This window comes from Balaenoptera acutorostrata, chromosome 21, assembly GCF_949987535.1.
Source record: "Balaenoptera acutorostrata chromosome 21, mBalAcu1.1, whole genome shotgun sequence".
Lineage (NCBI taxonomy): Eukaryota > Metazoa > Chordata > Mammalia > Artiodactyla > Balaenopteridae > Balaenoptera > Balaenoptera acutorostrata.
Genome location: NC_080084.1, coordinates 15,267,523 through 15,291,309, shown reverse-complemented (window position 1 = coordinate 15,291,309; position 23,787 = coordinate 15,267,523). Strand labels below are relative to the sequence as shown.

The 23,787-nt window shown below is 37.2% G+C and overlaps 1 protein-coding gene across 4 annotated transcripts in view; it reads right to left on the bottom strand.

Moving 5' to 3' along the window:
• TEX15 (testis expressed 15, meiosis and synapsis associated) overlaps nt 1–23,787 on the bottom strand; it is an 87,067-nt gene that overhangs the window by 20,538 nt on the left and 42,742 nt on the right. For all 4 annotated transcript variants that reach the window (XM_057537480.1, XM_057537478.1, XM_057537479.1 and 1 more), the window contains 4 exons: nt 22,739–22,904; nt 5,803–6,040; nt 2,754–2,900; nt 1,726–1,888 (listed from right to left, as the gene is read on the bottom strand). In XM_057537480.1, the coding sequence (XP_057393463.1) occupies nt 1,726–1,888; nt 2,754–2,900; nt 5,803–6,040; nt 22,739–22,904 (714 nt within the window). The remainder of the gene's footprint in view (nt 1–1,725; nt 1,889–2,753; nt 2,901–5,802; nt 6,041–22,738; nt 22,905–23,787) is intronic.

Genomic DNA, 23,787 nt, shown 5'->3' with positions numbered 1-23,787 from the left:
ACCCCACAGCTAACATCATATTTACTGGGGAAAGATGAACACTTTCCCCCGAGGTTCAGGAACAAGCTATATACCTAAGAGCAAAGAAAACACATGTCTACACCAAAACTTGTTCAAGAATGTTCTTAGCATAATTATTCATAATTACCAAAAGGTGGAAGTGACCCACATGGTCAACTGATGAATGGATAAACACAATGTAATGTATCCATGTAACAGAATATTTTTCCATAAAAAGGAATGAGGTACTGATACATGCTGCAACATGCAAGAAGTCTGAAAACACTGTTAAGTGAAAGTCACCAGTCATGAAAGGCTACTATTTATGACTTCACTTAATGAAATGGCCAGGCCAGGATAGGCTAATATATAGAGACAGAAAGCAGATTAGTGACTGTGTAGGGGTAGTGGGGGGCTTAGGGGAAAAGGGACATGAGAGCTTTTAATGGGTAAAGAGTCTCTTTTTTTGAGGTGATAATGGTAACATATCACACTCACTAGGCTGGCAGAAATATTTTTTAAATTTAGTTTTTATTTTATACTATAGTTGATTTAAAATATTGTGTTAGTTTCAGGTGTACAGCAAAGTGATTCAGTTATACATATAAATATATCCATTCTTTTTCAGATTCTTTTCCCGCATAGGTTATCACAGAATATCGAGTAGAGCTCCCTGTGCTATACAGTAGGTCCTTGTTTATTATCTATTTTATATATAGTAGTCTGTATATGTTAATCCCAAACTCCTAACTTATCCCTCCCCCTTACCTTTCCCCTTTGGTAATCATACATTTGTTTTTGAAGTCTGTGAGTCTGGCAGAAACATTTTTTTAAAAGTATATGGGGGCTTCCCAGGTGGCACAGTGGTTAAGAATCCGCCTGCCAATGCAGGGGACACGGGTTTGAGCCCTGGTCTGGGAAGATCCCACATGCCGCGGAGGAGCTAAGCCCGTGCGCCGCAACTACTGAGCCTGCGCTCTAGAGCCCGCGAGCCACAACTACTGAGCCCGTGTGCCACAACTACTGAAGCCCAAGTGCCTGGAGCCCGTGCTCTGCAACAAGAGAAGCCACCGCAAATGAGAAGCCTGTGCACCACAATGAAGAGTAGCCCTCGCTCGCCGCAACTAGAGAAAGCCCACCTGCAGCAACAAAGACCCAATGCAACCAAAAATAATAAATAAATAAATATATATATTAAAAAAAAAAAAAAGAAGTATATGTACTGGCAATGATGTAGAGTAATTAGGTAACCTGACACAACCACTTTTGAAAACTGTTTGACATTGTCTTTGGATTAAGTTGCACATTCCTGATGTAGATGTATACGCTATAGAAAAACTCTTGCACATGTGCACTGAGACACGTACATGAACATTTAAAACAGCAATATTTGGAATATGAAGAAAACTACAAAATGTCAAAACATCCCCAGAGGAATAGTGTATAGTCACAAAATTGAATAATGTGTGTGTGTGTGTATACAAATATATGAGTGAAAATGAAGAAACTACAGTTATACATATCAGTGTGGAAGAATCACACAAACATAACACTGAGCAAAAGAAGTAACAAAAATAGCTGCAATGTAATTCTAGATGTATAAAATCGAAAACAGGTAAAGAACAACTATTTTGCTTAGATATTCATAATGTATTAGAAAATCATATTCAGAAGTTGTAAGACCAGCACAAATGTTACTGAAGTAGAAAAATATATGTATCTTACCAGCCCTCTTAGGAACTCCTGTTGAGAGGAATCTCAAAGATGTCATAAGGTGTCCATTATCTACTTTTTGACCAATAAATTTTACTGTTACTATTGCATATGGAAGACACTGCCTAGGTTTATCTACTGGCTTTGAAAGATCATCATATTCATAGAGGTATACCTAAAAGATAAAGAAGGAAGAGAACATTTTTATGCTGATTAATTTTTTCAGACTTGAATAAGCTCCTATTTTAAAAAATCTAGATAACTGCATGTTGTTATTTATTAATCAGCTTCCATACAGCCCCACTCTCCCTGCCTTCTTCAACCCTAGTTTTCCTGAAGAGGAATTTTTTTCCTCACAGCATATTTTTTCCTTGATAGGCTTCCAATATCAGCAGAAACAAACACAATCTGTTTTTAAATAAAAAAGTATTTTTTCATTAAAACTTCAATGTTTTGCATATGCTGGGAACCACTATATTTTATTTGGGAGGAAAAGTCAATTAGAAAAATAACAATAGCTTAATATATCTTACATGTGGGAGCATATATATATTTCTAAAATATTTATCCTCATTTAATCATATATATTATATATAGTATGTATTACATAATTTAATCTTCTATAAAAGATTAAAGGTCTACTAAGTGTCTCAGTAACATATGACAGAAAATTACTGTGTAGTAATTAGTCTACCATGTAATGACTAATACATAAGCCTTTTCTCCTTTTGCGAAGATCAATAACATTTCAAAGTAGCCTTGTTTGTTTTGCAAGTTAGGAATTAATCTATGAAACATCTAAATAAAAGCAGCCACTGTACTTAGAACGAAGTTAAATGTAAATCTGGAAGCCTCTTTATTAATGTTCCCAGATCACAAATATTAAAACAACTTTTACTATCTATTTATTTAGGTCATATTATGGTGAATGAAGTAAGAGATTTCCATTTAATATTTTGGGCAGTTGTTTTAAGGCTTGTATCATACAGTGTGAGGCATGTGACTTTCAAGTTGTCAAATGAACCAAAAAGTTAACATACTGCTGAACTGTAGGCTTGTAGTTCAATGGTATCTTTCAAAGAGGGTATACTTCTTGACATATGGCAGTCAAAGTTAGGAGAAGGATCCAAAGAAACTTTGTTTTTATCCATTGAAGGCTGAATTTTCTTCACTTTTCCAAAAAGAACCTGGAAAAAAAAAAAGGCAAAAAGAAGGTAAATAAAAATATTCCAAAACGCTTTAAACTCTCATACTAGGAAAGTAAAGCTAGCTTCTTTTTTAAGGAAAGAAATTCGAATGGAGAGATAATCCATGTCCCAGATGAATGGCATGACTTATTGTAATTATGTCAATTCCCCCTTAAATTAAACTCAAAGACTACAGTAATTCCAATAAAAATTTCAGAAAATCCATTTGTAGAAATGAGTTTTAGTTTAAAAACTTCCCTGGAAGACGAAACAAGAATAACGTATACAATTTTGGAAATAATTTTTTGAAATAAAATTTGGGTCCGAAATAGAGAATGATGGAACAGGAAAGGTGACATACACTTCCAGATATTAAATACTTTTTAAAAGAACGGTACTACCACAAAAAAGGCAGAGAGGGGAAAAAAGCCGCATAAAATAAAAAGCCCAGATAAGTCCAAGCATCTATAAAAATATAGTATGATATTAAAAGCATCATTTGAAATAAATGAAGCAAAACCAGATTATTCAGTAAATGGTGTGGACTTGAAAAAAACTAAATTCCTCTCAACCTATAAACCAAAATAAATACCAAACAAGGTAAACATTTAAGTAATATAAACACTGTAGAAAGAAATACAAGCAAATATTTATCTAACCTCCAAGTGAGGATTCTTTTCTAAGCATATTGCTAAAAAACCATGAACTAAAAACAAACTTCACTGTAAAATATTCCAAAGCTTCTGTACATCAAAAGCAAATGAGTATAAAAATTTAAAAAACCATGAACTGATTAAGTGATAAAAGGTGGGGAAAAAGTGCAATTAATATGAAAACAACTACAAATTTTACTTAAGTCAGCAATTCTATTACTTTTATTTTTTAATATGCTAATAATTCATTCAAAATTGAAAACAATACTAAATGTAATGTGGTACCCTGTACTTGGATACTGGAAGAGAAAAAAACATTAGTGGAAAAACTGGCAAAAGCTGAATAGTCTGTAGTAAATAGTACTGTACCAATGTTAGTTTCTTTTCATTTTATTTTATTATTATTTTTTAAATTGAGATATAATTGACATACACACTGTTAGTTTCAGTTTCTTAGTTTTAACAGACGTGCCACAGTCATATGAAATGTTAACATTAGGGGAAGCTGGCTAAACTGTATACAGGACCTTTCTGTACTACCTTCATAATTTTTCTGTAAATTTAAATTTATTACAAAATAAAATGTTTATTTAAAAAAGAAAACAATAAGTGATAAAACATTATACACAGAAAAGCCTAGCTCTCCATTATTCACTTTAATGAATTGATAATGCTTATGAATCAACTAGAAACAAAGAAAGGAAAATCCAAGAATCTAGCAAAGGATATTAATAGGCAGTTCACTAAATACTGTCAATGAATATACGCAGAATGTTAAGCTCAGCAATAACTACGAAAAAGAATAAAAAACTGAACCAACAATGAGAAACTATCACATATTAAGACTGGCAAATATTTTTTAAAAAATATAATACACAGAGTTAGTGATGGTGTGAGATAACAGACATCCCCCACAGGCTGTGGAAAGGAATGTCAATTAGTACAACCTTTCTCAGGACAACTGGGCATTACATATCGAAAGCTGTGAAAGTGTACACATACCTCTGACTCCTAATTTGACACATAGGAATTAATCAATTAATTCTTAGCAAATAATCACAGGTGTGTGTAAAATGTACCTACATGAATAATCAAAGTAGTATTTAAAAGTACAAAAATAAGAAAACCAAGTAATTTATATCCCAACATTAAAAAATGTGTTGCACAAATTTATGGTAGAGTTGTACAGTGGAATACTATGTAGTCGTTCAAAAGGATATTACAGAAGAATATTTATTTAATGACATGGAAAATGTTGATTTTATAATCAATGAAAAAAGCAAGTTACATAATATATAAAGAATGCATTTTAATGACCATTATACAATGCATATCCATATATATGAGCAGAAGACTAAGTATAGGTATACAAAAAAATTGTGTCATTATTAATGGGCTTTTTGGAGCTTCTTAGTATGTTCCAAATTTTCTAAAATCAGTATGTATTATTTTTTAATATAAAAATAAAAATAAATCATGCTTTATGAATTTGATAATACCTGAGGTCTAAAAATAATTAAATTATACCAAATGAACTGTTGGTTTTACGTGAATGTACACACATCCTAAGTTACACAACTGAGGATCCTGCCTACTTACTGTGATTTCAGTAGTCCTGGCAAAGCTGCAATTAACAAAAAAGTATATCTTAACCAGTTTGTTGATGCTTACAATTCGACTGTAAGATTTTTTCTTTGTTTTCAATTTTGAGTAATTTTAGACTTTCAGAAAAGTTGCAAGACAGTTCAGAGATCCCATATACCTCTACCCTGTTTTTCCTAATGTTAACATCTTATATAAGCATGGCAAAATTATTAAAACAAAGAAATTAATATTGTATAACACTATTAAGTAAAATAAACAGTAAGACTGTAGCAACTTTAGCTTAAGTCAGAATTATTAATACCAATGTTTTGAGGAAAGACACTTAGAATACTCTGGTATTAATTATAGTCTGAACAAAAGAGAGAAAGATAAGAGGGTCAAATAGGAGAGAAAAAATATACATTAGGAAAACCAATATGATAAAGGCTGCCTTTGTTTACTTGAAGACTTTTATGCTGCACACCCACTAGAGTCAAAAATAGGGGAAAATTTCAAATGATGATGATGATAGTAATAAATAATTATTATTTATTTTATACAATGCAACTTTAAAACATTAATAATTCATATTGAAAGTAAAATACATTTAGGTCAATTTAAAGCAAACTGAATATAATATTTCGTATTTGTTTTGTGCTACCAACCTTAAAAACTGTAATACTTTCTACAGTAATGCTTCTACTATGAGCAAAATTCAAGGCCACATCAACATGTCTAAATATATAAATTCCAAGAAGAGGGTTGCCTAGTATCTTCAATGTAGATGTTTTGGTACTTATTCCATTCTGATATATCTCAGCCACATCACTCTGAGGAAGTGCTAAAAAGCAGAAATGTTCTTCAAGTTCTCTGCCGTGTCTTCCACTCCCACGCATCTCTGACCTAAAGCAAACAGCGTGTAATTAAATGAGAACATCAACAGAATTTTCAAGGAGAAGATGAATACTTGAGCTAGCTTGCTACAGTTATGGTAACTATCCTATGGTAACAAGTTAGGCTGAAAAATCATCTAAGGAAAGAATTCAGGAAATAGTTCAATAACTACTTGTGTAGGATTATGGTCTACATTCCGTATAGGCCAATGGAAATAAGGGCTAACATTTCCTGAATGCTAATGTCCCCAGCACTGTTAAGACTTAACAGTTACATACCTTTTGTCATTTTCTTCTCAAATCCCCAAGAATTGAACTACTGCTATTATTATTACTTATTATTGTCATTGTTGTTATACACATTTTTAAAATGAGAAATATGAGGTTCAGAGGGTTAAAACTTGCCAAAATAGTAAAGTGACAGAGTCGGAAATATATATGCCAATTCTTGTCCATTAAGTTCTGGAGCTAAAGTTCTTATTTGTGTTACAGAGCGAAGGACATGCATTTCTTAAATATACACAGAGAGAGACACATACACAATACACTTATATATGGTCAATTATTAGGGCCATTCTCTATTCTCCAGGGATCTAGGTCACAGCTGGGAGAAGCAAGCTAGAATTTGATTACAGGTTCCTATCTTGGCACTATGAAAATTATGAATCATTCTCAGAAAAGGTTATAATCTAAAGTACAGACACTATTGAACTTTTACCTACATTCCACGAGAATCACTGCAACATATAAAACACCCATCCTTCTCCTCCAGTTGGTGGACCGGGGAAGGGAGTCCTATGTGGCCTGCTCAGGAGCAGCAGCGGCGGCAGCAACTGCCACAGCAGCTGATAGCGACAGAGAGCTTCAATCACCGTGACAGAAGTGTGATTCCAAAAGACTATCAGCAGTGGAGAAGCTACAAAACCTAGAAAGTAATGTGCATACCACAAGAGGAAAACTGCTCTTGAAAACCACATGCTACCTATATTTGTTATTTCCTGGAACACCACTCAAAAGAATTTGTATAAGTATACTATGCACATTAGTGTATTAATATTTACTTGCAAAAATAATTCACCTTCAACAGTAGACAAGCCCATGGCAACAAAGCACACGGCAACAATAATAAGCAAGACTAACCAATGAGATCATGACCATTTCTCTCAGTTCTGGAAATGTCAGCCTTAACTTTCAACTCCACCGTCATCATTTCCTGCTCTTGTTTTTAGCTTGACGTCAGACTCTGTAAACCACTAAGATCTCTATGTTGATTGTTAAGGTTTAATTCTCACAGAAGAATTACAATACTTTTTTCTGTTTTCCTAATTTCTCATGTGGTTTTTCTTAGGATCTGGAAGAACTCCCACAACAATAGCACAAAGCATGAGAGGGAGGGAGGAAATCAAAATATATTGTTGTAAGGTTCTTACAGCACACATGAATCACATTACGTGAAGGTGTGTTGTGATAAAGATGTATACAGGTATACCTTGTTTTATTGTACTTCACTGCATTGGGCTTCACAGATATTGCATTTTTTATGAACTGAAGGTTTGTGGCAACCTTGCGTCAAGCAAGTCTACTGGCACCATTTTTCCAACAGCATTTGTTCACTTTGTGTCCCTGTGTCACATCTGGATAATTCTCGCAGTATTTCAAACTCCTTCATTATTATTATATTTGTTATGGTGATCTGTGATCTGTGATATTTGATGTTACTACTATGATTCACTGAAGGCTCAGATGATGGTTAGTATTTTTTAGCAATAATGCATTTTTAAATTAAGGTGTGTACACTGTTTTTTTAATGCTGTTGCACACTTACACTATAATGTAAACATAACTTTATATGCACTGGGAAGCCAAAATATTTGTGTGAATCTCTTTATTGTGGTCTGGAACTGAAGCTGTGATACCTCCGAGGTATGCCTGTAATGTAAACCCTAGAGCAGTGGTGCCGTTGACATTCTGGACCAAATAATTCTTTGTGTTACCTAGTCATCTTATTGGCTGAACATTATATCCTGTTAATGGACTGAGTAGAATGAAAAAAATACAACTTAATAAAGATCCGATCCAGGGCTCCAAAAACCTTTATAAATTCAAGTAAAAAATATTCCCTGGAGGTTTCTGTTAGTAATAATACTGTTAAAAACTTTGTACTTTTCAATGTATATTCAGAATTACGCTTGAAAAAAATTTAGGACTAAATATGATTTACATAATCAAAATTACCAGTTAAAAATTAGCCTTTAGAACTATTTCTAGGTCTAAAAGGTTTGTTAAAAGGTTGACTTTCAAAGTTATTCAGACACTAGGATCTATGTTAACTCGTAAAATGACAGCAGCTCTGAGTTTCAACAATTCCATTTCAGAGACGATAGGTAAAATGAATCCAAATAGTCTTTTGTCTTCTTTTTTTTTTTTTTTTTTTTTGGCCGTGCCACCGTGCGTGCCTTACAGGATCTTAGTTCCCCGACCAGGGACTGAACCTGCACCCTCGGCAGTGAAAGCACGAAGTCCTAACCACGGGACTGCCCGGGAATTCCCGTACACAGAATATTTTCAATAAATATACAGTTGGCTCTCTGTATCGGTTGGTTCTACATCCATGGATTCAACCAACCATGGACTGCAAACTTAATTTACAATCCATGATGGGTTGAATTTGAGGATGCAGAACTCGTGGATATGGAGAACCAACTATGGGACCTGAGCATCCGCAGATTTTGGTATTTGGGGCAGGTCCTGGAACTAATCTCCCATGGGTACCAAGGGACAACTGTAAATGTAAAAGACTTAGATAAAACTCACATTGATGAGAAGTTATACAAGTTAGCAAAGCACAATGAATGAGTGGTAGAGCTGTGCACTTAGACCTGTCACCAACCTAAATTCCTATGTGTGCACTATGGCAAGATCCTGCTGATAACCAAGGCCCTACAGCAGCATGTAGGCCCAGATCCGCCCTGTCTTCTGTCACTGGCCTGCACCACTAGGCTCACCTGCAGCTAGCCCTTCCACAGTGATGGATACCCCTGGCCCCCATCAGGCCTCCAAAGCTACATGTCCATGGCAAGATCCAGCAGTCACAGTAGTGCACACCAACAGCCAGGACCCCCCCCCCAAAGCTGTCAGTGCACCTGCCATTGGCACTTGCCTTGACATCTGCCCTGGCCCCCATTGCTACATGTGTGTTTATTTGATTTTTTTTTTTAATCATAGAATTCTAAGTATTTAATCACGTTTTGAGATAATCGTTTAGTTACAGTAAATACTTTTTGCTTCCATTTTCCTGTCTTTATTTTATTCACTGTAAGTTATCTTATTGTTCCCAAGAGAGTATAACTTTAAAATGAGTTAACATGTTACATTACATTTTCCTTTCTAACATGAAATTTAATTATATTGCATTTAATTCACGTAAGTGTTCATCTAACAAGTGGATTCTTAAATATTTTTTGAGTTACTAAGAAACAGAACTTCTCTTTTTCCTCTATTTTCTCTTTTCCTTTCCTTTTGTTCCTCTTCTTCCTTATTCCTCTTTTTTCTCAAATAAATTCCTCAGCATTGTCTTCTGCTCGCAGATTCACAAAGCTGAGCCCACTAGAGCTGGAAGAGGCTGTAACGATCCTCCTGTCCATGAGTTCCTGACCTGGGGTTCACTTACACAGGAAAAGTCCCAGGTTGGCTACTGTGGGGAGCCCAAAAACCTTAGAATTCTGTGCAAAGCTCTGTGTTCATGTGCACTTCCCTGGGAAGAGGAGCTATAGCTTCATCAAATTCTCAGAGGGGTCCCTGACCCCAAAGGTTAAATAAGTATCACTGGTGAGAAAAACAATGGCCAAGATGTCAAAATAGCTCATCCAGGATCACATAACTATGTAGTGGCAGAACCAGGAGTAGAAATTAGGTCTCTGGCTTCTGGTACAAGGCTTTTTCTGCTACACTAAGAAAGCGGGCCTAGCTTCAATTTTTATGGGGTTGTTGATATACAGTTTATGTCTTCTTTTTTAAAAATTTTCTTTCTTTTTTTAAAAAATTTTAATAGAAACAACCTAAATGTCCATCAATAGAGGAATGGGGGCTTCCTTGGTGGCGCAGTGGTTGAGAATCTGCCTGCCAATGCAGGGACACGGGTTCGAGCCCTGGTCTGGGAAGATCCCACATGCCACGGAGCAACTAGGCCCATGAGCCACAATTACTGAGGCTGCGCGTCTGGAGCCTGTGCTCCGCAACAAGAGAGGCCGCGATAATGAGAGGCCCGCGCACCGTGATGAAGAGTGGCCCCCACTTGCCGCAACTAGAGAAAGCCCTCGCACAGAAAGGAAGACCCAACACAGCCATAAAAATAAATAAATAAATAAATAAACGCAAAGTTTAAGAAAAAAAAAAAAAGCACAGTATCTTCTGCTTATATTTAAAAAAAAAAAAATAGAGGAATGGATAAAGAAGATGTGGGACATATACACATGGAATATCACTCAGCCATAAAAAGGAACGAAACTGGGTCATTTGTAGAGACGTGGATGGACCTAGAGATTGTCATACAGAGTGAAGGGAGTCAGAAAGAGAAAAACAAGTATCGTATATTTGTAGAATATACGATAATGCATATATGCGGAATCTGAAAATATTCATATAGACGACCTTATTTACAAAGCAGAAATAGAGACACAGATGTAGCGAACAAACATATGGATACCAAGGGGGAAAGGAGGGGTGGGATGAATTGGGAGATTGGGATTGACATATATACACTATTGACACTATGCATAAAATAGATAACTAATGAGGACCTACTGTATAGCACAGGGAACTCTACTCAATGCTCTGTGGTGACCTAAATGAGAAGGAAATCCAAAAAAGAGGGGATATATGTACACATATAGCTGATTCACTTTGCTGTACAGGAGAAACTAACACAACATTGTAAAGCAACTATACATGTGTGTTTATAACCAGCCCTGTCACAACTCAGGCACCTGCAACTGGCCCGCACAGCCGAGTGTGTGCATACAAACCAGCTTGGGCCACTACTGCTGCTTACTCTGGTCCTCTCCCTAGTTTACGGACCTGGAGGTGCTGCTGAGAACCCCAACAGCCATTGTAACCTCTGCAGACCCCTGGCAGTGTTTGCCAAAGACCACACAAATTGTCGATGTCGTGGATCCCAATGGCCTGATCTACTGAGTTCCACCACAATCCCCAAGACACGGAGCCACCACAAGCCCCTCCACGTGGCACCCTGCAGCACTAACCCAGGGTCACAGCACTCTCTGGCACGTCCCCACCCCAGGTGAAGGTCTTTTCTTAGCAAAGTTAGTCCATAAAGTCTCGTCTTTAAATGTGCAGACACCTATGCAAGGCTAAAGGACCATGAAGAATCAGGGAAATGTGACTCCACCAAAGAAATACAGTAAACCTCCAGTAAATGGCCCCCCAAAAATGGAGATACAGGATTTGCTCTACAAAGAATTCAAAATTGTTCTAAAGATGCTCAGGGAGCTGTAAGAAAACACAGATAAATACTTTAACAATATCAGGAAAAGAATATAAGAACAAAATGAGGAAAGAAAGAGAAAGAGAACATAAAAAAGAACCAAAGAGGAATTTTGAAGGTAAAGAATACAATGACTGAACTGAAGAATTCAACAGAGAGCTTCAACAGCAGACTAGACCAAGCAGAAGAAAAAAAATCAGTGAGCTCAAAGACAGATTGTTTAAAATTATCCAGTCAGAAGAGCAAAAAGAAAAAAGAAAAGACTGAAGAAAGCCTACAGATCTTATGGGACACCATTAATAAAACAATCTATACGTTGTTGGATTCCCATAAGAAGGATAGAAGGAGAAAAGTGAAGAAAGCTTATTTAAAGAAATAATGGCTGAGAACTTCCCAAACCTCAGGAGATATCCAAGTTCATGAAGCTAACAGGTCACCCCAAAATTTCAATCTAAAAATGATCTTCTCTAAGACACTATAATTTTATTTTAAAATTTTTAAATAAACATTTTATTAAAATTAAAATTTTTATTAGACAGTTTTATTAAAAACTGTCTAAAATCAGAGACAAAGAGAAGATTTTAAAAGCAGCAAGAGAAATTTTTTTCTCTCATTCAAGGGAACCCCCAATAAAGCTATAATCAGATTTCTCAGCAGAGATCTTGCAGACCAGAAGAGAATGGAATGATATACTCAAAGTACTGAAAGAAAGAAAGTGCCAACCAAGAATACTTAACCCAGTCAAGCTGTCTTTCAGAAATGAAGGCAAAATAAAAAGTTTCCCAAACAAAAGCTGAGGGAGTTTATCACCACTAGACCTGCCTTATGAGAAACGCAAAACGGACTTACTCAAGGTGAAATGAAAGGGCTGTAACTGGTAACATAAAATGTATGAAAATAAACAATACACTAGTAAAGGTAGATATATAGTCAGATTCAGAATACTTTAATACTGTAATATGGTGGTGTTAACTCTAGATAAAAGGTGAAGTACAAAAGTATTAAAGATAGCTATAGCTATGATAATTTGTTAATGGATACACAATATAAAAAGATGTAAAGTGTGACGTCAAAAACATAAAATGGGGGAAATAAAAAGGTAGAGTTTTTGCATGCAATTAAAGTTAAACTGTCATAAGCTTAAGATAGACTACTATACCTATTCAATGTTTCAAGTAAGCCTCAGGGTAAACACAAAGCAAAAACCTACAGCAGATACACACAAGATAGAGAAGAAGGAATCAAAGTGTACCACTACAGAAAATCATCAATTCACAAAGGAATATAGCAAGAGAGGAAGAAAGGAACAAGAGAACTACAAAACAGCCAGAAAACAACAAGATAGCAATAGTTGGTTTTTACCTATCAATAATTACTTTAAATGTACATGGTCAAAAAGCACAGAGTGGGTAAAAGGATAAAAAAACAAGACACAACTATATGCTACTTGTAAGAGACTCACTTCCAGGACACAAATAGACTCAAAGTGAAGAGATGAGAAAACATCCCATGCAAACGGAAACCAAAAGATAGCAGGGGTAGCTACACCTATAATCAGACAAAACAGACTTTAAATCTAAAACATTAACAAGAAACAAGGTCATTATAAATGATAAAGGGGTCAATTCACCAAAAGGACATAACAACTGTAAATAAATATGCACACAATATCAGAGCACCTAACTATATTAAGCAAATACTAATAGAGCTGAAGGGAGCAATAGAGAACAATACAATAATAGTGGGGGATTTTCAAACCCAAGTTTCAACAATGCATAGATCATTCAGACAGAAAATCAATAAGGGAACATTGGACTTGAACTATATTTTATACCAAGTGGATCTGACATATACAGAACATTCCGTCCAACAGCAGCAGAGTACACATTCTTCTCAAGGGCACATGGAACATTTTTCAGGACAGATCGTATGTTAGGCCACAAAACAAGTCTCAGCAAATTTTAAATCACTGAAATTATCACACCAACGATCTTTTCTGATCACAATAGTATGAAAGTAGAAATCAGTAACAGGATGAAAACTGAAAAATTCACAAATATGAGAATATTGTACAATACGTACCTGAACAACTGATGGGTCAAAGATGAAATCAAAAGGGAAATAAAAAAACATACTGAAATAAAGGAAAATGGAAACACCACATGCCAAACCTTAAGACATGCAACAAAAGCAGTACTAAGAGGTAATTTTACAGTGATAAATTCCTACATTTGGAAAAAAGAAAGACCTCAAATAAACAACCTAACTTTATACCTCAAGGAACTAGAAAAAGAACTAAGCCCAAAGTTAGCAGAAGGAAGGCAGATAACAAAGTTAAGAGCAGAAACAAATGAAATAGAGAATAGAAAAACAATAGGAAAGGTCAATGAAACAAAGAGTTGTTTTTTGAAAAGACAAGCAAAATTGACTTTACCTAAACTTACCAAGAAAAAAAGAGAGGACTCAAATAATTGAAATTATAAGTGAAACAGCTGACATTACAACTGATATCACAGAAATACAAAGGATCATAAGAGACTATTATGAACAATTATATGCCAACAAATTGGATAACCTAGAAGAAATGGATAAATTCCTAGAAAAAACAACATACCGAGTCTGAATCATAAAGAAAAAATCTGAACACACCAATAACAAGTAAGGATATTGAAACAGTAATCAAATATCTTCCAACAAAGAAAAGCCCAGGACCAGATGGGTTCATGGGTGAATTCTACCAAACATTTAAAGAAGAATTAATGCCAATTCTTCTCAAACTCTTCCAAGAAACTGATGAGGAGGGAACACTCCCAAACTCATTTTATGAGGCCAGCATTACCTTGATATCAGGGCCAGGTAAGGATACTATAAGAAAACTAAAGCCCAATATCTCTGATGAATATAGATGCAAAAATTATTAACAAAATACTAGTAAACCAAACTCAACAACACACTAAAAGGATCATACACCAAAATCAAGTGGGAATTATTCCTGGAATGCAAGGATGGATCAACATATGTAAATCAAGAAATGTGATACACATTCATAGAATGAAACATAAAAATCAAATGATCATCTCAAAAGACACACAAAAAAAGCATTTGACAAAATTCCACATCATTTCATGATAAAAACTGTCAATAAATTGAGTATAGGAGGAACATACCTCAACATAATAAAGGTCATTTTGACAGACTGACAACTAATGTCATACTCAGTGGTGAAAAATTGAAAGCTTTTCCCCTAAGATCAGGAATGAGATAAGAATGCCCACTATCACCACTTTTATTCAACAGAGTACTGAAAGTCCTAGCCAGAGTAAGAAGGCAAGCAAAAGAAATAGAAGGCATCCAAATCAGAAAGGAAGAAGTAAAATGGTCTCTGTTTGCAGATGACAGGATCTTATATATAGAAAGTCCTAAAGTCTCTACCAAAAAAACTATTAGACCTAACAAACCAATTCAGTGATGTTTCAGGATACAAATCAACATAAAAAAATCACTGCGTTTCTACACACCAACAATGAATTATCTGAAAAAGATGTAAAGAAAACAATTCCATTTACAATAACATCAAAAACAAAATACTTAGGAATAAATTTAAGCAAGGAAGGGAAAGAGCTATACACCTAAAACTATAAGACACTAATTAAAGAAACTGAAGAAGACACGAAAAATAGAAAGATATCCCTTGTTCATGGATTGGAAGAGTTAACATTGTTAAAATGTCAATACTACCCAAAGCCATCTACAGATTCAATGCAATTTCTATCAAAATTCCAATGGCATTTTTCACAGAAACAGGAAAAATGATCCTAAAATTTAAATGGAACCACAAAAGACCCCGAGAGCCAAAATAATCTTGAGAAAGAAGAACAAAGCTGGGGCATCACACTTCCTGATTTCAAAGTATATCCCAAACCTACAGAAATCAAAACAGTATGGTACTGGCATAAAAAACCATATAGACCAATGGAACAGAATATCAAGAGCCCAGAAATAAACCCACGCATATATGGTCAAATAATATTTAACAAGGGGGCAAAGAAAACTCAATGAGGAAAGGACAGTCTCTTCAACAAATGCTGGGAAAAATGGATATTCACATGCAAAAAAGTGAAACTGGACTCCTATCTTACACCACTCACAAAAACTTAACTCAAAATGGATTAAGGACTTAGAGGTAACACCTGAAGCAATAAAACTCCTGTAAGAAAACATAGGGAAAAAGTCCTCCTTGACAGTGGTCTTGGCAATGATTTTTTTGGATATGACATCAAAAGCACAAGCAATAAAGAAAAACCAACAATGAGACGACCTCAAACTAAAATGCTCCTGCATGGCAAAAAGAAGGAGTCAAGAAAAGGAAAAGAGAACCTACAGAATGGGAGAAAGTATTTGCAAACTATACAGCTGGTAAAGGGTTAATATTCAAAATACAGAAGGAATTCATAAACTCAACAGCAAAAACAATCTGATTAAAAAATGGGAAGAAGACTTGAAGAAACATTTTTCCAAAGAAAATGTACAAATGGCCAACTATTTAATAAGGTGCTACACATCATTAATCATCAGGGAAATGCAATTCAAAATCACAATAAGATACCATCTCACATGTGTTAGACTGGCTATTCTCAAAAGACAAGATAACAAGTGCTGGTGAGGACGTGGAGAAAAGGGAACCTGGTGCATTCTTGGTGGGAATGTAAACTGGTACAGCCACTATGGAGAACAGTATGGAGATCCCTTAAAAAATTGAAAATAGAGCCACCATATGACCCAGCACTCCCACTCCTGGGTGATGTCTGAAGGAGACGAAGTCACTGTGTCTCAGAGATGCCAGCACCCCCACACCCACTGCAGCGCCATGCACAACCGCCAAGATGTGGACGCAACTAAGTTCAACAGATGAATGGATAAATGTGTCATATATACACAATGGGATACTATTCAGCCACAAAAAGAAGGAAATCTTTCCATTTGCAACAACACAGATTAATCTAGAGGACATTATGCTACGTGAAGTAAGTCAGAGAGAGAAATACCAGATGATCTCGCTTACATGTGGAATCTAAAAACATCAAGCTGATAGAAACAGAGCAGAATGGTGGTTTCCAGGGTCTGGGGAGTGCGGGAAATGGGGAGGTAGTGGTCAAAGGGTACAAACTTTCAGTTATAAGATAAGTAAGTTCCAGGGATCTAAGGTACAGAGTGGTGACTATAGTTTATAATACTGTATCGTATGCTTACAAGGTGCTGTAAGAGTAGAGTTTTAATGTTCTCACTGTAACAACGACAACATGGTAATTGTGTGAGGTGAAGGATGTGTTAACTAACCTTACTATGGTAAACATTTCCCTATATATGTGTATCAAATAATCACGTTGTACATCTTAAACATACACAGTGCTATATGTCAATCATATTTTAACAAAACTGGAGGGAAAAAAAGATATTTTCTAACTCACACAAAAGTCCAGAGATAAGGCAGTATATAGCTGCTCTAAGAAATTACCGCACACTTAGTGGATTAAAACAAATCAAGTTTATTATCTTACAGTTATGTAGGTCATAAGTCTGACATGGGTCTCATGGGGCTAAAATAAAGGTGTCATCTAGACTGCGTTTCTTTCTTAGGCTCTAGGGGAGGATCTCTTTCCTTGTTGGCAGAATTCAATCACCTGCAGTTGGAGGACTGAGATCCCACTTCCTTGCTGGCTGTTAGCCAAAAGCGATCCCCAAATTCCAGACAATACCTGCGTTCATAACACCTTTCCTGCATCTTTAAAGCCAGCAAAGGCAAGCTGAATCCCTCTCATACTTTTCTTTCTTCCTTCAGTCTCTCACTCTTCTGTCTTCCTCTTAAATTTTTAAGATTAAGAGCTCATATCATTAAATTGGGCCCACCCAGATTACCCAGAATAATCACCCAAACTCAAGGTCTGTGACCTCAATCACATTTGCAAAGTCCTTTTTGTTAGGTAAAGGTTGTGGGGATCGGAGCGTGGGTATCTTTGGGGGAGCATTATGCTGGCTACCACAGGAAGAATCTAAACTTATTTAGTCCCTCAACAATATTAGGAACTCAAGTTTCTTTTCCTTGACTCTCTACACTGCTGTCCATAGCTTTATCTTTATCTCTGCCTGGCTCCTCTTGTGGTCATAAGAGAGCTGCCAGCAGCAACTAGGCCTACCTGCTCCCTTGCCCACAGACACCAATAGAGACACTGACTTCACCTTCCCAGGATTTCCAAGAAAGCCTCATACTGTGTTATACTGAACCATATTGACTATGCTTGTACATCAGTAAACCAACAAAGGCAAGGGGAATGGGACAAAGAATAGTTTAGACTAATTATATGAGACAATCTAGAACTATTAGGGAGACTGCAGTCTACTCGTTTGGTTCCCCTTTAGACACACCCTTCTTCCAACACTTATACTTTCAAAAATGCTCATGCTCACACCGAGCAAGGTCAATCCACCTCACAAAAAGGGAACAATCCAGTCTCATCGAGTTACTGCATCTAACTTCAGATTAATGATGTGAGTAATACGCTCTCCCTTAAAGTGGGTCTGGACGTAGACTCATATAGTCAACATCCATTTAGGCAGCATATGGTTACAAGGTTAAGTTACCTACACGAAAAATAAATTGGTGAAGAAAACGTAAGGTAACCACAATTAAATTTAGAGAAGTGAAGAATGACACAATGGTCAGTGTTAACTGGCCCTTCGCACAAAGTATATCCTTCTAGAAAGAAATAGCTAGGATTCTTGGCCCTCAAAATTCCAAAGGCTAGGAACCATAGCATGATCTTGTTTAGACAATGGTTGCTATTAGGAATTTCAGTCTCCTGGCAGCAAGCCTCTGAGACCCTCCCATTTCCCAAGGCCCTGAATTTAGAATGGTCTTTACCCACTGCATTACGATTTGAAACTATCCATTTCTTTCCACAGACTGCATTTAAAATATATCTTTATTGCATAAAGTTGAGTAGTTCTATTTGCCAGGTAGAAAATGCTTAAAAGGAGGTATCTGGGAAAGGTTGAAGGCAACAGATTTGTGCTTCATAATTACTTCAGATTTGCCTCATACTTATCTCTTGTTAAATCTCCTTTCTTTTAAACCCATATTCACACTAACTTTGGAAAAGACGACTTCTTTACTTCACGCTAATCTTGCAAAGCTGATCTGTGAAACTAGGCCATAAGTACAAAGGATTTTTTTTTTTTTTACCAAATCTGAATTTTAAAGGCCTCTTGGATCTAAGCAGGAAATGGGCAGGGCACTTCAATATCCTGAATTTTTTTTTGTACAAGTTCCCCCCAAACCACAGCCTCATAAAATGTACAGTCTGTGCCCCCACGTATCACCAACTTCCCATTTAGGAACAGTGAGGGGTCCTTTATTGCCCTCGTTCCAAGTTAAATCCATATCTTAGAATCTTCCACTAACAAGTGGAAGTACCAAGTTCAACACCAGTACCAAGTTCCTAGTACCAAGTTCAATACCAGTTTAAAGGCTATCGACTTCAAGTATGGAAAACCATTCAAACTGGCTTAAAATTGAGTTAAATTCTTCTTTTTTTTTTTATAAATTTATTTATTTATTTACTTATTTTTGGCTGCGTTGGGTCTTCGTCGCTGTGCGTGGGCTTTCTCTAGTTGCGGCGAGCGGGGGCTACTCTTCGTTGCGGTGCGCGGGCTTCTCATTGCGGTGGCTCCTCTTGTTGTGGAGCACGGGCTCTAGGCTCATGGGCTTCAGCAGCTGTGGCACGCAGGCTCAGTAGCTGTGGTGCACGGGCTTAGTTGCTCCGTGGCGTGTGGGGTCTTTCCAGACCAGGGCTCAAACCCATGTCCCCTCATTGGCAGGCAGATTCTTAACCACTGCGCCACCAGGGAAGTCCCGAGTTAACTTCTTACGACAAGAAATTCAGAAATCAGGCAGCCTTTATCAGTTGACCTATTCCACAGCTCCAGATGTTTTCAAGGATTCAGGTTTTTTCCACCTCTCTGTTTTGCTGTCATCACCTTGAGGGTCATCCAACTGGTGTCGTCATTATTCCAAGAGTGCTGCCATCAACAGGTTGAGCAACATGCTTTCTTGTTCACAGCAGATTGGCTTCTCTTTTCCAGAGACTCCCCCCTGCCCACAAGCCAATCTGTCCTCAGTGTGTCACTGGCCCAAACTGATTTAGTTCTGCACTCTCTCCCCAAACCAATCACTGATAAAAGTAGATGAAATTAAGCATGGATGACTCAGTCTACTCATATGGGGTAGAATGTAAACTGAGATGCCAAGTACAAATTTAACCACAGTGTCAAGATAGATACTGACAATTTTTAAATTTCACATAAATTTGAAATGTTTAAAGGTAAGTTATCTTAAAACAAAACGAAAAAGGGTCAAACTGATACAAATAGCACAATATACTTAAGAAGAAGTGAATTCAGTTCTCTTTTACCCATTAAGACCAGCTCAAGTTCTTAACTCTTCAGAACATCTCTCAAGACTCTTACGAAGAATACTCAATCCCTCATCTATGCACCTACCTCTTACTATAACATTATTTTATATTTAGCTGTATGTCTTCTCCACTGGAATGTAAACTCTTTAAGGCTGAGGAGAAAACATTCATTTTTCTCTGAGGGTATCAAATACAACACCTGACACAGTAGGCACTCAAATGCTCAATGAATGACTTAATACACAGATGTTTAGATGATTAATGTGTTTTTGCTGATTTCACACTTAAGCAGTGGTAGATGCAACGTGGATAAAAAGTGGAGACTGGGGAGTTCGCTGGTGGCCTAGTGGTTAGGATTCTGGGCTCTCACTGTGTGGCCCGGGTTCAGTCCCTGGTTGGGGAACTGAGATCCTGCAAGCTGTGCAGCGTGGCCAACACAACAACAACAACAAAGAAGTGGAGATTGGTATCTTTTTGGAGCTACTTTCTTTTGCTGAGATCACAGATTTATAAACTCCTCTAAGGGGAACAATAAAAAGAAAAGCTAGAGGCAGTCAATGTTATTAATACTTTCTCTTTTCATCTCTCCATCCTATTTTTCTCTTCTGCTAACCAATTCTGATATTTCCTTTTATTTTTTTTTACCTGTGCCTTAAGGCTACTTAAGGGTACTTTCTACCTTCATTGATTTAAAACAATGAAATAAAAATGTAACTTAATTTAACAGTTAAGTGCCCACTGTGTTGCCAGACTCGGTTCCATACTATGGACACAAAAAACAAATAAGATAAAACTCATAATGTAGTAAGGGAATCAGACAAAACCAACATAGTGTGGTAAGTCGTGTAAAATGAGTATAAAGTACTATGGGAGATAAATGAGTTTGTCTAATTGGGCAAATACCTAAGAAACCAATAAATCCTATACACATTAGTTATTCAGAATGTTCTATCAAGTCTTGTATTGTTGGGTAGTTGTTCTAACTTTTCTGTAATGTTAACAGGGAGAAATAAATGGGTGAAACTTAAGTGTCAGGGGGCATTATGAAAAAGGACACAACTTAAAAATGCCTAATATAACCAAAATCAAGGAACAATGCAGGAATTCATTTTTGATCAAACTACTATTTCAATCTGGAAGGGGCAGTGTATAGCCAGTCCATTCTACTTTTGCTCAAAACCGTGATTTTTAGATGAAAAAATATGCCATCAACTAATTCTGTCATTCTCACCAATTCTCCCCAACAGACAACAAGTGGGGTAGCATGTCTGAGTCAAGAGGAATTGATTCGAAAACAAAAAAAAAAGAGACCAAAAACATTCCAAAATGAGTTCTAAGTGTGGGTCCATCAAACTATAGTTATGTTCTAAGTTAAAAATGCAAAATGGTGAAGGAGGCAAGTTCAGAAAATGAAAATGCTAAAACTGTGTTCACACAAGATCCAAACGTATTAAATACAAAATGTTTACAATGAGAACTCTGCATGTGCTCTTATTTTTTCTTACTAAGATAACATAATGGGGCTTTCCTGGTGGCACAGTGGTTAAGTATCTGCCTCCCAATGCAGGGGACATGGGTTCGAGCCCTGGTCCGGGAAGATCCCACATGCCGCGGAGCAACTAAGCCCGTGAGCCACAACTACTGAGCCTGCGCTCTAGAGCCCGCAAGCCACAATTACTGAGCTCGCATGCCACAACTACTGAAGCTCACGTGCCTAGAGCCTGTGCTCCACAACAAGAGAAGCCACCACAATGAGGAGCCTGTGCACCACAACGAAGAGTAGCCCCTGCTCGCCGCAACTAGAGAAACCCTGCACGCAGCATCGAAGACCCAACACAGCCAAAATTAATTCATAAATAAATAAATAAATTAATTAACATAATGGAATGTGCCTTCCCAAAAACCAGAAGGGGTACTTTTTAAAAGTTAAGTGTCAGAAATTGTGGCTCTAGTGGAGTAGTTGGAAATAGCCAGATACAACTCCGCCAAATTAAAACATCAACTCAGTCTCTGAAGGACTGAGTCAAGAAAAAAAATTCCGTTCTAGGGGCTTCCCTGGTGGCACAGTGGTTGAGAATCTGCCTGCCAATGCAGGGGACACGGGTTTGAGCCCTGGTCTGGGAAGATCCCACATGCCGCGGAGCAACTGGGCCCGTGAGCCACAATTGCTGAGCCTGCGCGTCTGGAGCCTGTGCTCCGCAACAAGAGAGGCCGTGATGGTGAGAGGCCCGCGCATCGCGATGAAGAGTGGCCCCCGCTTGCCACAACTAGAGAAAGCCCTCGCACAGAAACGAAGACCCAACACAGCCATAAAATTAAAAAAATTAAAAAATTTAAAAAAAAATAAAAAAAGAATAATTAAAAAAAAAATCCGTTCTAAATACTTTAAGTGCTATTTTATATTATGCAGGAGGCACAAGGATCTACAAAATGGCTCCTTAATAAATGTGCTGATGTATGCTTCTGAAAAACTTACAAAGATTAAAAAAATTAGAAGGGAGTGTCTGAAGTCTGGCCACATTAATGTGCAGGACTTACTAACCAAATCTCACACTTAGCTTTTTACTATTACAAAAGGCTATGAGATGGCAACAAAATGAGAAATAAAACACCTCTGTACTTATTTTCTTAGTAATACTTATCAAATCTCAAATGGCAGAAATAACAGATTCGTATAAAACCTCAGAGCAAAAACAAACAAAATCTCAAACTTCCTTAGGTCACAGTAACTTACCTCTTAGAAGTAAAATTTTTTTCCAGCTCCTCATTGTGAATCAGTTTTGTATCTCCAAACTGCCATGAAGACTGTAGATCACAGCTTACATCAAGCCGGCACTGATTAAGAGTATCGTGTATGAAACTATACTCTCTAGTATTGGTGCAACAAGGTGACAAGTAAACTAAAAATAAAGAAAAGGGCAAGTGGTTATTTGTGTTTAAAATGACATCGTTGGGACTTCCCTGGTGGCGCAGTGGTTAAGAATCTGCCTGCCAGGGCTTCCCTGGTGGCGCAGTGGTTGAGAATCTGCCTGCTAATGCAGGAGACACGGGTTCGAGCCCTGGTCTGGGAGGATCCCACATGCCGCGGAGCGGCTGGGCCCGTGAGCCACAGCTGCTGAGCCTGCGCGTCTGGAGCCTGTGCCCCGCAACGGGAGGGGCCGCGATGGTGAGAGGCCCGCGCACCGCGATGAAGAGCGGTCCCCGCACCGCGATGAAGAGTGGCCCCCACTTGCCGCAACTAGAGAAAGCCCTCGCACGAACCGAAGACCCAGCACAACCAAAAATAAATAAATAAATAAATAAATAAAATTTAAAAAAAAAAAAAAAAAAAAAAAAGAATCTGCCTGCCAATGCAGGCAACACCGGTTCGAGCCCTGGTCCTGGAAGATCCCACATGCCACAGAGCTACTGAGCCCGTGCGCCACAACTACTGCAGGCTGCGTGCCTAGAGCCTGTGCTCTGCAACAAAGAGAAGCCACCGTAATGAGAAGCCTGCTCACCGCAACTAGAGAAAGCCCGTGCACAGCAACGAAGACCCAACGCAGCCAAATAAATAAACAAAATAATAAAATAAAATGACATTATTGTACATCTGCACAATGACAACTGTGTATCAATATAAGACACAAATAAACAAATATTTGGAATTTTCTTTAACCATCTGGAGGCATTTATATTTAAGATTCTATAACAGTAATACAAACTTCCTATACCTGGTATAAATGAAAATATGAACCTTGTTTTTCTCGACATACCTATTGGGAGTTCTTAAAAGTTGACGCA